Below are 17611 nucleotides of genomic sequence, written 5' to 3'. Positions count from 1 at the left end.
GAAACAAATGACTCAACAACAGCTGTGTTAAAAGTGTTATATATTTATTGCATTCTTAACAAAAATACTTCTAAAGAGAGCATTTTTTCAGCATGTACAAGACATGGAGATACTGGGGTTGAGCACAGTGGTTTGCTTTGACATGGGCACTTACTTCAACAGCCAGTTAACATGATGGGTGCAGGAGGAAGTATCCTTTGCGAGCCAGTACAGAAAAGCCACTCCACCGAGGGGTCTACATAGGGCAGGAGATACGTCCCCAGATCTGGGCCAATCTGTAATAGTCCACAGAGGAAACTGGGGGAGACGTCAGGCAGTTTATAGTACAAGGTCCTTTCTCCCAACCAGAGCCCAGCCTTTGGGGGTTTTCGTTGAAGGCTGTGGATCCTGCGCCAGGACAACAGGGTTCTCTCTCTGAATACGTCTGTGTGGGCAAACTGATGGCAGCAATGATGCCAACTCCTTCCAGTGCCCAGCACCTGCGGGAGTCTCCTCCTCTGCAGACCTGAGAGTTCCCGGAAGGGATCCCCCCGGACAACATCAGAGGAGCTAATCCTATCAGTATATCCATGGGAGAACATCAGCAGGGACCAAGTATTATAAAAATATAAAATACTACTTCTAATGTATAGCAGCAGCACTGTATTGACTCAGAAAGCCTTTAAAACATATCACCATTTTTTCAGTTCTCTGTGATTCATAAATTAGATCCACTTCTACCAGATTTCCCAATCTTCCCTTCAACGGAAGAGAGACTGTGACTTTTGCAGAATACAAACGTTACAACAGAAGTAAAATGACATTCTCAGAGGAAGGTGAGCGAGTACTGCCCTGGTCTGGCACCAGCACTATGAGGAATGTCTTCTGCATGAAATCAGCGTTGGTCATTCCTCAGAAAGGAGGTTTTTCTCCTTGCCAGACCTCTACTTCCTTGAGCAAGGGCCTTTTACCACACCACTAAAAATAAATTACTTGAATTAGAATTACAGAACAATTAAAAATAGAAAAGGAAAAGCATGTCAGGAATGCCTGACAGCACACATACAGTGAGCTCTCCAGAAGAGAAGCTACGTGCACTATACTTTCAAAGGACAGGCCAGACAGATTAAAGAAGATCCTTCAAGATCACATAAAACAAGCCATCTTTCTGCTATACTGCACTGCCTATGTTCAATTCCTGCTGAAGTTTATACAACTTTTCAGCCGAGTCTGTACTGTAGCCCAGACATGGCATGACAACGGGCATTCGTATTAACCTGAATAGTTTCCTGCAACCCACCTCCACATACAATAGGACAGCCTGGAGAGCAGTGGCATGCTAACTGTGCGTGCATAACACCTTGGCCCTTTTCCCTGCTGAAGCATGACATGATAATGGTTCAGATTTTTCCAGAGATGGGGGCAGCATAGTAGGTGCAGATGCGCAAATCAAGCAGAAGACAGACATGTTGTAAAAAAGCTGCCACGTATATGTTATCACCACCTGAGGCGACATTATTAAAGCCTAGTTTCAGAATCAGGGTTGTACATGGAAACCTCATGCAGCGCTAAAACAATTCAAATGCTTAATACATTTCTTTCTTGCGTCTGTATGGGGAAAGAAAGCAGTACAAAACCAACATGTCTAAGATTTTAACCTATATAGCTGTCAATTTAGATTGTAAACTCTTCACGATAGGAGAACACAGTACAGATCCCACCCTAAATAACACTGAGTAAGTGCAAAGTAACTGTACTGAAATTGACAGAATTACAGTGATACAAAACCAAACTGTTCCCGAGGTCAGAAGCAGGCCCTGTATCTTCCCTTGTTTCTGTGCAGTCTCACATTTTGAAGAGGGTGAGGTTGTTCAAAACTTAAGATTATAACATGCAAGAAAATAATATGATACAATTCTCTTTAAATGTTGTCATATTGTGAAATAATTGTATTTTAACTGCAATTGTGAAGGGTAGATAGGGGTTTCAGACTGGAGCAAACAAAGATTAAACTCTTTGATATAAGTGCACGTGGTACTGCAGGATCCAGGCACGTGCCACAGCAGCCCTTCTCAGCAGTCTAAAACCACACAGTGCTCAGACCTGTCCTCCGCATCGTGCCTTCTTCCCTTCCCTGCACAAGCTCTGCTTTTACAGCCCTCTCCCCAAACCTGCGTGTAAGTCACAGTAAGCCCTGGATTGCCCATTATTGCTGAACACAAGATAAAAATAATGAGCAATAAGAGTCTTTAGAGCCGTAAGTATGTACCTCTGCACAGCGCATATACTAATTTGCAGGAAGATGATGGGAAGGCAGTAGTAGGGCAAATTTGTGGGTTGATTGCAAAGAGAGCTCTGTAGTATACTGTATCAGTAAATAATGTTTCACAGGCACAAGAAGAAATCAAGATAATGATTCCTATTGCATCTCTTAGCTTATAGAGCGTGCAAAGCACAGGGAAGCCAGTGAAAACTCCTAATCTCTATGAACTGAAAGATGTCCTACATCCCAAGCTCTGTAAGATTCGAGATTCCTCTTTGCCATTGCAGAGGGCCAGCCCTACTATTCAGCTGCCATAATTCACACTGCTCTGTTACCTAGCAGGGGGATGAATGGGTTAGGGTGGCTGCTGACCTTCCCCACAGAGTACTGATCCACATGGAGAGGCCATGTGAGCATGCAGCAGCTCAGGAAGGGACACCCTTCTTTACTTTATAGGAAGCAGACTAAAAACGGTGTTTTCTCTTTCGTGACCTAGTAGTCCGTGCAGGGGGTGGCTGTTTTGGGAGGTTTTGGTTAGACTCTGCACTGGGCTCAGGGGGCTGTTTTGAGCAAGCTGCTTGCAGAAGAGACTCCTGCATGACACTAGGATCCTGTATCCTATGGAAAGCCTGGACCCCATCACGGATTTCAGACAGGGTCTGGCACATCTGGCCAACCTGGCTGGTGAGGTCAGCCATCCTCTGACCGATGACATGCATACTGTCTGCCATGTCTCTGTGAATAGCCACTAGCTCCTGGCAGAACTGCCTGAACAGGTCTGTTTGCTGCGTGTGGGAATGGAGAAGCTGGCGATCAAAGCTGGAGAGGGGCGGGCTCCTTGTGCGGGGGTGCGGGGGTCTGCAGGATGAGGTGGTGCGCGGGGATGGACGGTGCAGTTCCTGCCTTTGGCTGGTAGCTTCCGAGTGCTCTGATGAGGAAGAAGTGTGGAGGAAGGAGGGCCCGGAGAGCTGGTTGACTCCTGCAGTGGCTCTCTGCAGCGATGAGAAGTGGTGTTGCCGAGAAGTGCCTGGCATCTCTTCATCTTCGTCAGCTTAAACAGAAGAGGAAGCATGAATTATTAATGTGAAATCCCTCACAACTCTGACTTCTGTTTCATGGTATCTCAAAGCACATGGAAAAAGGGTTTTCCCTTCCCCCTAGTCTGCCAGTTGAGACAAGCCTGTAGCTCCTGATGCGTAACTCAACATGCACGTGCTGCAACGTTAGCATCTGGGTGACAAGCTTAGCCACAAGAGGCCTGAAAAGCAGGCGAACCCAGTCAACCAAGGAGGAATCCAAACTGCCATGGTATCTTGTACACAGCATTGTTCATTACTAGAAGATAAATCCATTTCAGACAGTAGCAATGACTCCTCTTCCCCAAAACCACAACTAACTAGAACACTCCAACATTTTGAAGGGACAAAGGCTGCTGACACATTTGGTTCCTCATGCCAAAACCCTGCTCCCATGTCATTTCTTACATCCTCCCCATTGAGAAAAACATAGACGTAGTATTTGCTGCTCGCAAAGTCTGTACTGCAAGGCCACTATGTGGCTTGGCATCACTAAGAGAACCAGGCAGTCAGGCGTAGCAGCAACAGGACCCTGTATTAACCGGGCAAGTATACTTGATGCAAAACCAAAACCAAAGCAAAACACCATGGGAAAGTTCTCATTAGTCTGATAAATATCTAGTGATGTGGCAGTTCACGGGTACAGGCACATCAAGTGTAAGAAGAGACGATACTTCACTTGTTGCAGCTGCCCACTATCTCCTTGCACAAGCTGTATTCATTTTACCTCTGAAATAACACAACTGGCTTCCAAGATAGATGCAAAGAATGACCAAGTCCCACTTTGTCAGTTCTCAAAGATTTTTGTCCTTCCTTTCCCACCAACGTTTCAGATACGAGATAAGACCTAATGCAGTAGGACAGTGCCACCCATGAAGTGTTAGTTGGCTCACTTCCCAAGAAGTTATCCTCTCTTTCTGTCCTTTGTATCCCTAAAAGCTCACAGACCAAGATGGTGCATCTCCACACAAGAAAACCGTATGTATGCAACTGAGGAAAGAACCTGCAAAAAGCAGCTTGTGGTTCAGCACTGGAAGGTGTCTGAGAGTTGTGGTGTAAGAATATTAACTTAGAAAGCAGGGCCTGTAGTTTCTTGAAAACCAGTGAAGGAGGGAGTCATTATCATCTATCTTTTTCACAGCACTTGTGCTGAGCCTTCAGACCACTAGTGAGAAACCATTAGTGGCCTGGCCTCAGAGCACAAACACCAGTGATCACTGAGCCCCCTCAACAGCCCTCTTGGAAGATGATTACCATGCGGTGACCCATTAGTGACTGGCACATGGTTCTCAGCTTGACAGCATTGCTGTTTTATTGGGGTGCATGCAAGATGAAGAACTCCTAATCCTTTACAAACACTTTTTCACAGACCGGAAGTAGTTGCACTTCAACTACAGACATTCCCTCATTTGTAGGATTAGTTCCAACTTATGACCCACTAAGAAAGGGGAATCTGAACAACGTCTACCCTTAGAAGACAGTATGGAAAGGGACTAGATAAACAGATAAAGATGATGATCTTAGTGTGGAAACAGCTTTCCCTCAATCCATCTCAACACCCCATGATCACCAGAGCAGGCTGTCTTGAAACCAAACACAGCAGTAGGAGCTGGCTTGACAGGCAACCCAGCATCTCACAAAACACGCAACGCTCTTCTGGTGTCAAACTGAGATATGCAAGCATAAGACAAAGAGGTGTTAAGGCAATGATACTTACAGCTTGTTGACAGGCTGTCAACCACGTCCAGATCCGCTCTCCGGAAGCCGTGCATCTGGCGTGATGAATGCAGTGTCGACTCGATGGCTCTCTCGTGGGCGGTCAGGACGATGGCCGAGGGCCGCCCCGTGCTGCCGGGGCTGGAGAGGGACCTCTGCATGAATGCCAGTTTGTCCTTGGTCCTTCTCTTCATGTCGTCCCATCTGTGTTTAATGTCTTTTACAGACCTGGGGACCTGGCTAACTGAAGTGATCTGCCTGGCTATGCCTTCCCAGATCTTGTCCCTGTCAGCATGGGATAGACGCATTGTCTCCCTCCCAAACAGCATGGCTTCATTTCGGGTCACCTCAGTGACCAGAATGTCCAGTTCTTCCTTGGAAAACTTGGGCTTCCTCTTTCGTTCAGCCATGTTCCTTGGGTTGAACATCCCACAAAGCACAATTGGGTAAAAGGAAATCAGCGCAAAGCATCCCCCTGCATCCAACCACTTGGCCAGTGCGGCACTGGGGCAGAGGAGTTCGGTGGGATCCAGCTCCCCCCACCCGCAACAACCTCTCAGTTTTCCTCAATCGCACCAGGAAAAGGCCGCCGTTTTGTTTTTAAGAGGCAATTTTCAAGCTTAAGGAAAAAAACACCAAGCGACACTAGTGTGAAGGAGCCTTCTCAGCTTTACAGTTAAAATGAAATTTTACACTTCGTCTGATGCCCTGACTTACATATGAGAACTTCAGTACAGCCTCACATCACTTGCCGCAGTTTGTGCACAGAAAAAAAGCGTGAGAACTCGCAATCACATTGATGAATTAGCTTCTAAGCTGACATTGCTCGAAAATGGGTTCTTGAGGAAATTTAGAGGCCTGAAACATATTGTATTGTTCTGCCTGGCACAACATGCAACAGAAACTTTTACACCACCCTTTCTGTTAAAACTTGCAGGATGTCATGCAGAGGCTACATCAAATTGGACTTTTTTCAGGTGAGGGAGATTTCAACTAGACTCATGGGCAATTTCTGCAACTCACTTTTCCTAAGCAAAAGTCTTTTCTTCAGCACCAGGGGTACTGCACATCCAGTGTTTGTCTGCTTCACAGCAAGCTCTTGTTTCACCCAGAAATAGTTGCTGTTTCCTATTGTTCTCAAAAGGAATGAGGCCACCCACTTGCTTTTCCCGGCTAGGCTTTGCTGTCACTGCCGCTGACAGGAGCCCGCTCCCAGTTTCTGGTGCTTCAAACAAAAAACTCATAGCCTCAGCCCACTGAGAAGAGGCAGCCACCCTAAGAACAGGCAGTTTTGTCCAAAGAGGGGTGTGTGTGTATGCGTTAATTTTTCCAGCCACAGTTGAAGGAAACTTTAAAAATAAACAAAACATTAGTCCTAAATAGGTCTTTTTATGGGGGGGCAGGAAAGAAGGCAGCAGATCTATTCAATAGGGAAGGAGAAAACAAACTGTGTGAACATGCAGTTTTGCACATAAACAATGTGGGACTGTGGACAGTGGACATTGCCCGCAGCCTGGGCAATGGACACCTGTGTATAAGCACGCAGAACATCACGAAAGAGATGAGAGGCCACAGAGGAGCAGAACTGCTGGGAAAACTTAGTATATGCCTTGATTTGAATTACAGCAGAGTGAAGTAAAATGCCTAAATGGTTATCCTAGTGCTACACGTTACAAAAGACTGCTTTTACACACCTTAAAACAATTAAAATCAAGGATGTCTGCAACTTTTTTGAAAGAGGTCAACCTTTTTGGTGCTCACGTCATACAGTTCTTAATATTTTAAAAGGAAGTTCTCAGATAGAAATCTACATCAGCATGGAGTTACGGTGGAGAACACAACACTTATCTGAGGTAGAAGATTTCGGTGGTAATGTAAACCACCCCAAAAATCTGTCACTACAAGCCTAGAAAATTAATGTTTAAAAAGGATATTAAGTTGTAACATACAAGAAATAAGACATCTTAATTATTAGGACACCTAACAACTGTAACTCTGAAGTGACACCATGGGAGGGAAAACATATTAGCTTCCCCATGTGTTAGTTTTCTTTCTGCTTATGGTCCCAAATTAAATGAAATCAAAGATGCTATCTACTAGCATCTATATATATATAGTATTAATAGCTAGTATTATGAGTAGATAGCATCTTTGATTTCATTTAATTTGGGACCTACTGTTAGCATCTTTGCAATGTTAGGGGATTAAACTCTGGCTGGGATAGCTCAGACCCTCCTCTTTCAAAAAACTACATTTAATCCTAAAATCTTGGCTGAATGCCCTATCTCTCGCAGGCAGACTTTAGCCACTCCAAACTACTTACTGAAAAGTCAGTATAAGCAAAGGCCTCAGCATTTTTCCCCACTTGCCCCACCGTTTGTGATGGCCCTGCTGGCACCTCCTCAGAGCTGGGTGCCTTTCAGTGCTGCTGTGGCCCAGGAGAAGAGAGGTGGTTTGGGGTGCTCTCATGTGAAAGGTGCTTGTGGGCTACAGACTGAGAAAAACCTACGGAAAGGCAGAGTGACCCTTGTCAGATGTCATCCTAGTTTCTCCTTAGTGCTGTTACACTGCTGCTTAACAAATCTCAGATACTGCTGCCCTCCAACAGGGTAAGTGTCAGAAGCTATTAACCTTGGTTAAAGCTGGAAAACCAGTAGGAAATACTGCTCAAATCCAGGCCACATACAGGGAGAGCTGGGAGCTAAGTGCACAGATGAATTTCACTGGGACAAACGTAAATGCATCCTTGAGTTACTGTTTTGGTGGAGTTTCATTTATGGAGGGATAGAAGGAGCGTTTAGGGAAGATGGTAATGAGATGATGGAGAGCCAGCAAAGCACTTGCTACACTGACCTCAAAGGGAAAAAAAAAACAACCAAACTTAACAGGAAAAAGGAGTTCTCCCAGCTGAACACTGGAAGGAGGGAAAAGGCTACGTGGAACATGTGGAACATTGAGTAAGGGAACATTTACGGTTTGATTTTTATCACATTCAGAAAAACTGGGCTTCATGTATATTCTCTGCAAGTACCCACGACTGCACAGTATCATCAGTGCCTCCATGTGGTGGAAACAAACCTCCACTGACAAGCTGCTCTGGCGAAAAGGAGTAACAGCATTTTGCAAAGTGCCGCCGGATAGAGGTGAGCTTGCAGACCAGAAGTCTCTCCGGAGCTGCTCAGAGCTGCTGGCTTGGTCAGGAAACCTGCGCCCCCTCTTCTCTGACGAACCCATGGCTGCTGTCACTAGCAAAGCTGCACCGATGGGGGATTAGAGCCCTTTTTTCTCTTCCCAGACAGGGTCCCATCAAGTGCACTTAGGACAACCTGCGGTAGATCTGGATATTCAGATCCCCTCATTTGCTCCAGCATGACTTGGGTCAAAACTATTTAAGATAACTTAAGTATTCCAACAGCAAACTCACCATGCAAAGAGTAATGAGTTCTGGCCAGTTTTAATCATTAATTCAATTAATGTTAGGTTCCCAGCAGGCACATTAACCTCCTCCTTATAAAAAAGCAGACAGTATTACTGTCAGAGATATCTTTTTCCCCTCATGCATTTCCTCTAGCATGCAGGATGCCTCTAGGAGTAGTCACTGATACTTGGAAGTACCTCTCTGGGGATGCTGTGTGGGTTTTAGCAAGCTCCAGAAGAGCCCTAGCTGTGGGTCTGTGAATTCACACCTCAGCCCAGGTCAACCTGAAAGTGCAAGACTGTACAGCTATTTCTTTAAAAACACATGTGACATTGTAAACTATGTGAACAGTGGGCACTTAATGATCACCCCACAAAGATATCAGCTGACTCCACTTTTCTTGGCTTCTAAGAAGCAAGCATATAACCACTTCAGAGCCCTGGCAAAAATTTTTTTATAGGGATCATAGTCCTGCAGTACTTCAGGATCCCTTTGCTCTGCATAAATTTCAGTCTAATGCATGAGAACATTTCCTCCACTTGCTGCAAGGTAACAGACCAGTTTATGAAGTTCAACAAAATGACCTGTGCATAGGCTGGTGGCTTTTACTCCCCCTGAACACATGGGCAGCCACAGGAACCCTGCATTTTTTAAAATTTTTGTTTTTAACAGGTCCTGTAAAGTCAAAACAGCAGCTCAGTACTTAAAAGATCTACTGATCTAAGCTGGTCCTGCTTTGAGCAGGCCATTGGAGTGCCTGACCAGAGCTGCCTTCCAAGCTCTATTGTTGTATGAAGATCAAATCGCAGACACCTCCATTATAAAGAGATGTAGGAAGACATACAAAACAGACTTGCTCCCCGTGACCTCTTTGTTACTACATTTGGAGGGGAAAGGGGGCAGAGAGGAAGACAAAGGAGAAAGAAGTGAGGAAGTCTTGCACCAGCCTTTTCACATGGGCTGAGGGAAAGGATGAATTTGAACTGTACCAAAAGCCTGAGAACTCGGGTACTCACCAGTAAGAAGGGATACACTCTATAAATGCCAAAACTAGCCTGGAAACCCCATGCATGAGGCACTTAAACAATTCGGTTAGGCACCACCAGTTTGCTGGTGCTTCCTATCCTGAATCTCAGTCTGGAGCAAGTGATATACACGTAGAGGGATGTTGCCTGGACTTCCTGAATTACTTTCATTTTTTGGTCAGATCCATTTTTTTTAAAGGTCCCCAACAAATGAATAACAGAATTTCCTCAGAATGACAGCTGGTTCTGTGCAATCTTTCAGAAACCCCAAGAACTCGCAGCAGCAGCAGCTGACAGTTTGTGTCTGAGAAAGCACCAATTTTGCTTGAGGTTTGCTGTGATTCATGGTAATTGGTCACCCTGAGCCCCCAGAAAAATAAAAACAGAGGAGGAGGTTTGCACACATCCCTGCAGGTCAAAGTCATGGAGTTTCATAAAGTATTTGAAACAATAGCACTTTACTCTGGACAGAGACGAGGGGTGCGTTATTCTTGTGCCAGCAGCCAACTTAGAAGAACATGCTGCCAGCATCAGGAGTTTGTCTTGACTGACTGACTGGAGAGGGAAAGGGCAAGAGGATGTTACCATTGCCATGCCATCTGCTACGCTTCATACTCCTTCCTCCCTGCCATCCACTGCCCTGGGTAAACAGCCACTTGAAATTAAACCAGCAGGTGCTGCAGTGTACACATTGTCCTCAGTGGGAACATGAAAATGGACTCAGATGTGGTAGTCAAACAACAAAAACAATAGCCAGATCTACAAGAAGAGAGAGGAGTCAGCCCAAGCTGCCCTCCCCATACCATACCCACCTACCCAGAGGGTGAGTAGATCTGCTTTGCAAAGCACTCCATCTGTGAGTGATGGCAAAGAGCACCATCTGAAAAACAAAAAGAGCGCTGTGTACAGCGTCCTGGAAGTATGGTTTCTACGGGTAATCTCCGTGACAGGTAGTGTCCTCACATAGGATATCAAGTGCACTTCTGTTTGAAAGCTGCTAACAAACAAAACCAAGGCTTTTTGAGGACTATCTCCACTTGAACTGTCAGTCAGACTCTACATAATACTGCTATAAGAAGCAATTTTCAAGAGTAAAAACAGAAAGACTGGTATAGCCTGCACAGGTCCTTTGATACATCCTTCCCCAGAAGAGTTGCAAACATCTCCTTTCCACAAAACCATAACCTCCTCGCCTTTCATGGCTGTACAGAATGGCCCAGACCACACTCATCTTGAGACTTAACCATAGCAAATACAAGTTTAGGCAAGAACATTCTGTTCTTTGGTGCTGGGACCATGAGTAGTGCCCATTTAAATCCAGACATCAAGCTTATATTCACGGCACTGGGAAGAAGAGTTCATCATAGGATTTTTGCTTTCCAAAACTGTGTTTTCCCCCAGTTTCACTGTCATCCAGGTCACAAAAAGATCCAGATCTAAGCAGAAAAATCTCACTCTGATTTTTGAACTTTGCGGTCTTTACTTCAAGATACATATCCCCCTACCTACCTGTCCACTGCACCGCTGCTTCTTTTTGGAGTGACAACTCCAGCCTCAGCCCAGGTCTAGTATTTCCTCTCATCCAGTAGTGAACAAGTATAATAGCTGGAATTCTTACAGAAAAATTAGATCCTTTGCTGAACTTTATGAACGTGTGAGAACAGCTGCTATCCATGTGAAGACTCAAATGGAGCAAAAGTGGTGCAACCAGCTTTGACCAGCTAGGTCAGTCTTGCATCTACCTGTACTTCACACTCTCTCTTCCCTTAGTGAGTGACAACTGAAAATCCTAAGGCATGCAGGACAACGAACCAGTTAATTCCCACGCTGCTTTACTTTCGCCATGAAATGCCTTCTTCACAACAACCGTTCCCAAAATTCACCCCTGAAAGCAGGATTGGTCCTAATGTGGGACAGGCCACAGTATGCAGCGATGCCCATTCTAGTGACTCACCGTACGCACAAGGCACTTCAGTGCTTCGCTTCTGCCTCAGGAGGCTGCAAGACTGACCTACATTTTGCAGATATATGCCAATACTTGAAGCACTGCATCATGGTTAAACATGCTTACTGCTGCAGTTAATAAAACAGAGCTAGCTCCACTTCTGGTTCAGTACTGACTGGTATTTGGGTTCTGCTCTGTTGAGACCCAGGGCCGGCAGAGGGAGCGCAAGCACACGCATGATTTCTGCGTTCAGAGCTGCAGCAACTCACTCCATGTTTCTCCTAACACAGTAAAGCTGACACTACCAATGACAACCACCATAGACAACTGTCTCAAGTGAAGCCCAGAAAGGGGGGAGGGGGGTGGGGGGGGGGTGGGAAGGGCACCTCTTTCAATGTCTGTCAAATGGGAAAGGACAAAAAACCCCAAACAGAATAAAATGTTACCTTGGGGATAAAGCAAAGCATTTTGTAAATATTTGAACATAAAGTTAAAAAAATTAAAAAAAAAAAAAAAGGAGTGAGACCCGTCAGCGTTTGTAAGAGTGGATAAATAGGATCATCTTTATCATTTGTCCTCATTCCAGAAAATAGCCACCCTCCATACAGACATCCTTCATCCTTGCTTTAGTCCCTTTCATTGAATCTGACTCTAAAGGATTCTCATCACAATAAATACTGAAAGAGCACAAGCACACCCTTTACAGAAGGGGTTGTGGCATTTTGGTTTGTTTTTCTGTCACACAAAATAACAAGGAGTGTTTGATGGCCTCTCCCTGGAAGACAGAGTCCCAAAAGGGAAGGCAGAGAGAACTGGACTCACCTCATCCAGTTTGCTTTGGTTTCATCTGTCCCATCAATGGATTTGTAGCGGTTGTTCTTATCAACGATCTGCAGAACAAGAGAACAGATGCAGCATGTCAACTAGCTGGTCCAGACAGGAGAAGGTCTACAACTCTCAAATCACTGCTTCAGTTCCAGCCTTAAGTCAGGACATGAAACTCTATGCCATGAATCTCAGCTCTCCTAGTACTACAGGCTGCTGCTCTGGATATGTGTGTGGAGGCTACTCTGAACTAAGAGGCATTTTCCTACGTACAAATATCCATAACACAGAACTATGGATGCAGCTGACAATTGTTAACAGTCCTGAGATATAAAAGATTAACTTCCCTTTCAGGACAGGGCTGAGACACACATTTATTTTACAGACAGAAAAGCATGAGCAGCATTTCATATCAGCAGCTCTCAATTTTTTTACCACCTATAACTCAAGTCCCACATCTCATTTCTCATAATAACTAGTATCTGTCGATCTAGTGACACCTCTATCTCATAGGCTAACACAGGCCCGTAGTACTAGGGTAAAAAAATATGGGTTTTGGTACTGGAGACTGCATGTAGATCAGTTCCTGACAGACTGGATCTCCTCTTTCCTGGCCTCTTGGGCCACCTGCTCTGCTCAAGCGGGCTGGGAGGGAGTGCTGCAGACTCATGAGAGCATTCTGCAATCTCTAGATACAATCCTTCCTCTGTCCTCAAAATGATGACCAGAGCAGAACAAAGTACTGGAAGAGCCCTCGAGGTTGAGTGGGGATGGAAGAACATGGCAAGGGGGAGAGGAGAAGCAAGCTCTGCTTCCTACAGCTATGAACTGAACTCAGGTGCCATGGCACATTGTCTCCTTTCACGTATCTATACCCTTAAGCCGCTAATAATTATGGCAGGTCAATGTTTGCCTACTGCCCATGTGGGTCAGCAGAAGGTCTTCAGAGAAGGGGGAAGATGGCCAAGGTCTGACTTCACAGGCCTGCGAGTCCAGCTCTGAGCTGCATGGCTGGGGCATCACTTCGTTGGGGAGACACATCACTCACCAGCCACGAGAAGAATCCTGCGGACTTGTCCTGGCTAGAGATCTGCCCCTCATACGGCCCGAAGATGTGACCTTTGGGGATCACCTCATTCATACAGCGTACGTCGTTCTCCCCATTGGGCTCCTTCACCACCTCCATTCCAGGCGGGATGGTCAGTGCTGCCCGGTCAGGGATGCCAACAGGCACTGGGGTGTCAGACACGAACACCGGGGGACCGTGGTTCGGGCACTCATCCACGAAGTACTCCTGGCAGGACTCGCAGACTGCGGGTGCGAGGGGAGCAGGGGTTAGGCTGGGCAGACGTGATGCCCGTACAGGCTCATGCAGCTTGTAGGATGCACAGCGCTCAGGACAGCACACCCCAGCTCCCTGTCCTCCCCCGTGGCCTGGCCGAGCCCCTTCCCCAAAGCCTCCACATGTGCAGATGCTTCACCAGCTGCTCACTTGTTTCACCACACATCTCTCAACAAGGGCTCTGCCCCAACCCACACCTGGCCAACCAGTACCTCTGCTTGTGTGAGCTCTGGTGCCCTACACAGATTCGCCACCGATGGCTACACGCACAGGGAAAGGCCCTATCACCATCTGCAGAGACAGAGGTTGGGTGCCCCTTGCACATCACCAGTTAGCAGAGATGTCCTGTAGCCAAAAGGTTTGATTCCCCACATACCAGAGGGGAATCAAAACAAATATCCCTGAAAACAAACACCCTTGTCATGCAGCCTTCATTCTGTGCTTGGGAGAGAGACAGCATCCCCAGGCACTTGTCCTGTGGCCAGACAAGGACTCAGGACTACAATTTGATATTTTGTAGGTATGCCAACATAACTGGCACCAGTTTTCTTTCCCAGAATATGGGGGAAGAGAAAGAGTTGTCATCAGTGCAATGCTCCCTTCACAGTTTCTGAATTCAAGCCTTTGACTCTTGGGGTTTTCCCATGTGCATTTTCATGTTTCCAGCATGCTTTCCACCTACCTCCCTACCACTGGATAGCCCCACGATGGACAAGCTGCTTTTGTGCAACAGCTTCCCTATGAAATGTGCCAGTCTTTTCAGAAGAGCACGCAAATTTGTTCCTGGCTTTTATCTTCCCCACCTCCGGTCCCAAACTGGCAAGGTGCCCACTAGGAAGGGCACTGACCGAAGTCTATACAAGTAGCAGCGTTGCTTTTCCCTCACAAGACACTTACACCAGAAATCCACTTGCTGAAAGCTCTTGGTCATGATCAAATCCCGTTTCCCTTTCAGTTTCTTGGGCTCCACCTCCATGGACTGCAGGTCAGGCCTTCCAGAGCTGGGGAGGGAACAACAGAAAGACCACATTAACCTACCAAGATGTTCAGACTGCACACAGAGAGGAGCAGAGGCAACAGGGTCTGAGCAACTCTTATTCCCCGCACCTGCAGCAGGGAAATTTTTCAACCTGCCATCCAACCTGACAAAAGCTGGTACCTGAGAGGGCCTAAGGCTAAAGCCTACAGCAGGTAGTGGCTTCAGCTAGAGCACCTCCACACATGGCACGCACCTGACACGTCCCACACTGGGCAGGAGAGTGGCAGAGGGGACTCGCACCAGCAGAGAGGCAGCCCAGGAAATGTGCTGCTCGAAGGCAGGACATGACCCTCAATGCATGCCAGCACCGCAAGGCCTGATGTGAACTAGTACACGTAGCAGACACATGCCCAAGTACATGAGTGGGTGACCGCCCCTGTCATACACCTCAAGGCATACCTCAGAAGGGAGGGTTTTAATAACTTAGAGAGGTTCAACTGTATCCCTCAAAACCAACTTTAAGCTGTAGGGGGAAGAGGAGAGAAGGGAGTTAGAGTACATCGGACTGAAGCTCAGCCACATACCAAGGCTGTCCATACTCCTGGTCCCGGTGCGGAGAGCAGGCCTCTGTTTTTATCGTCACCATCTCCCCTAAGGAAGCCTGGGTCTGGATCAAACAGTCCTTCAAGTTTTCACTCATGTTCTGAAAAAGAATGAAGGAAGGGAGGAGAAAAATGAGCAGCCAGGAAATCACAACCTTCCTCCCCCAGGAAGCACAGCCTTCCTCCCGCAGGCCAGGACACAGCCAGCAGAGCAGGCTCCCTCCCGGCACCAAGAGCCGCCATCACACGCCGGGGCACCTGCGCACGCACACAGGTGGAAACCCCTTCCTGCGCTGGGGAGGAACGAGCAGTTCAGTCGCAGGTCAGGTGAAGAGCATGAGACACCAAAGAGCAACCCGAGGCACGGGGAATCTGAAGTATGCTCCACAGCGCCCATTAAAAATGTTGTGCATGGAATTTAAGATTGATGGGTGGGATGTGTTATGGAAACACGGAGCACCACTACCTCAGAGCAGGTCTTTGGGGACAGAATGACAAGAAAGAGGAACACAGGTCGTGGCATGAACCAGGATCCATCTACAAATATAACATATGCCAGTCTCCGTCTGGGAACAGAGCGCAGTGTACTACAGCCCTGCAGATGGAGCTTTCTGGGTGCTCCGGACACCTCTGACAAACAGGTAAGTGCCTACAGCGCCTTGCAGGACTCCACCTAAATCGCAATAGTCACGCTCTCAATCTTCTTGTCCCTTGCAATGACTGGAGCTGAGCTACCACCACCCTTCTGGCACACAAGCCACTGTAGTGAAAATGCTTCTCCCTCAGCTCAACACAAGAGCCAGGAACCACTTAGTGATGTCTAAGGACAACAAGCTCCAAAATGATAACAATTCCCTCCTCCCTGCCACCATCATGGGATGGTGCTGAAGAGAAAATATTGATAAGGCAAGCGATGATAATTTGGAATTGGTTTAATTAATATTAAGTTTTTTGGAAGGGCCACTAAGCTTCAGAGCATCCCAGCTTGAGACAAGGAATAAAGCAGAGCACCGCTCATCTCTTCTTTGCATTCATCTTAAGATTTCCTCCAAGGCACACAAACTGGCTGCTCTCAGGCACCACACCAGATCGGACAGACTTCACAGCTGCTCCCCCCAAAGTCCCCTGTGATCCCACTTTCCATGTCCGCTGCCCGATGGCACACACTCCGTTACGCTGCACACTCGCAGCGCCTGACGGAGGAGCCTCAGCAGCTGAGCAGACCCCTTCTGTCAGGGGAGCTCGTGGAAGAGCCCGTCCCCATTGCGAGTCGGTTCTGGGCATCCCAAAATTCATGTTCTGAGGTCACAAGCCCCTGAAGACAGGAACTTTCTTATTCCATACGTGCTTGTATGGGACTGAGCACCATGGAAGTCTGGTCTGCATTTGCGCCCTGTTTACAGCAAGAAGGAATGCTACTCCCAGCCTCTGTGGCTCCTCTTTGTGCCAGGGGACAAATGATTAATTTTTCCAGCCCAACTTCTCACATGCCAATGTGCAGCCTGAAAGACCTTTATCGAGCCTGTATCAAGGAAGCACTAGTTAACATTCATATAGTGCTCTGAAAGCAAAGCCTCAGTGTAAGTACAACTAGACACATGCAAACACACACACACACAAGCCTTTACAAGATGCCCAAAAGAAGGCACATTTTATTTCAGAATTACCACAGCCAGTCAGAAGGAAAGCAATACTAAGGGCAAGGAGGGGCTCATTATTTTGGCAGGCTGAGTCCCTGGTCTGAGCTCTCCAGAGTGAGAGGGAAGTCTCAGTCCTGTCCTCTCCAGTCCTGTCCCCATGCACCCATTGGTGCTGCAGGCAGGGGCTACCTGCCCTTCCCAGAGGAGAAGGAAAGGTCTTTCCTGAAAAGTCTGCAGTAAAGCAGCTCAGGAGGGAAATAGCAGCAGCTGGGGGAGGGGGAAAATGTTAAAAAACAAGAAGAGACGGGTGCTGCCCCAGAGCTGGTTAGCTGTGGGGCCTGCGCTGGCGCAGGAGAGGCAGATGCTGGCTGTGGGGCAGATGCTCTCAGTCAGAAACCCCACCCGTTCGGGAAGCCTGGCATACAAGGCACCTGGAGTTTAAACACCCATAACCCCCAAGGCTTCAGTAGGAAGAGATGCAGACATCTGTCTCTGAAGAGACAATGGCTTTTCCTTTCCCACTCTTCCCTCATGGAGACTCCTCCGTTACAGAGCAAGAGAGACGCTGTGACGGTGCGATCTGACCTCCTGCACGAGGCAGGCCACCACGCTCCCTTCAGAGAATTCCTGGTTAAACTACAGCGTACCTCCAACAAGGGGCGGGGGGGGAAAGGAAGAAATTCAGTGTTTTATTTTACACATGGAGCTCCTCACTTCACTGTACAGCACATTTTGCAGCCCTCCCCTCTCATGGTCCTCCCTGAACTCCCTCCAACTTATCAGCAACATTCCTGCGCAGCA

The 17611-nt window shown here is 47.1% G+C and overlaps 1 protein-coding gene across 5 annotated transcripts in view; it reads right to left on the bottom strand.

The window, feature by feature from the left end:
• The window catches only part of PRDM11 (PR/SET domain 11), a 46391-nt gene that overhangs the window by 12596 nt on the left and 16184 nt on the right, over positions 1-17611 (bottom strand). For 4 of the 5 annotated variants that reach the window (XM_072864660.1, XM_072864659.1, XM_072864662.1 and 1 more), the window contains exons 2-5: positions 15153-15271; positions 14487-14590; positions 13296-13558; positions 12245-12312 (exon numbers count right to left, since the gene is read on the bottom strand). In XM_072864660.1, coding sequence (XP_072720761.1) covers positions 12245-12312; positions 13296-13558; positions 14487-14590; positions 15153-15268 — 551 coding nt within the window. In that variant the 5' untranslated portion in view covers positions 15269-15271. Of the gene's footprint in view, positions 1-111; positions 3294-5035; positions 5449-12244; positions 12313-13295; positions 13559-14486; positions 14591-15152; positions 15272-17611 lie in introns of those variants that run through there. The other variant, XM_072864663.1, reaches the window with a different exon arrangement.

The sequence above is a fragment of the Ciconia boyciana genome, chromosome 6 (genome assembly GCF_034638445.1).
Source record: "Ciconia boyciana chromosome 6, ASM3463844v1, whole genome shotgun sequence".
Taxonomy (NCBI): Eukaryota; Metazoa; Chordata; class Aves; order Ciconiiformes; family Ciconiidae; genus Ciconia; species Ciconia boyciana.
Note: the sequence above shows the minus strand (reverse complement) of the source record. Positions and strands in the feature narration are given on the sequence as shown.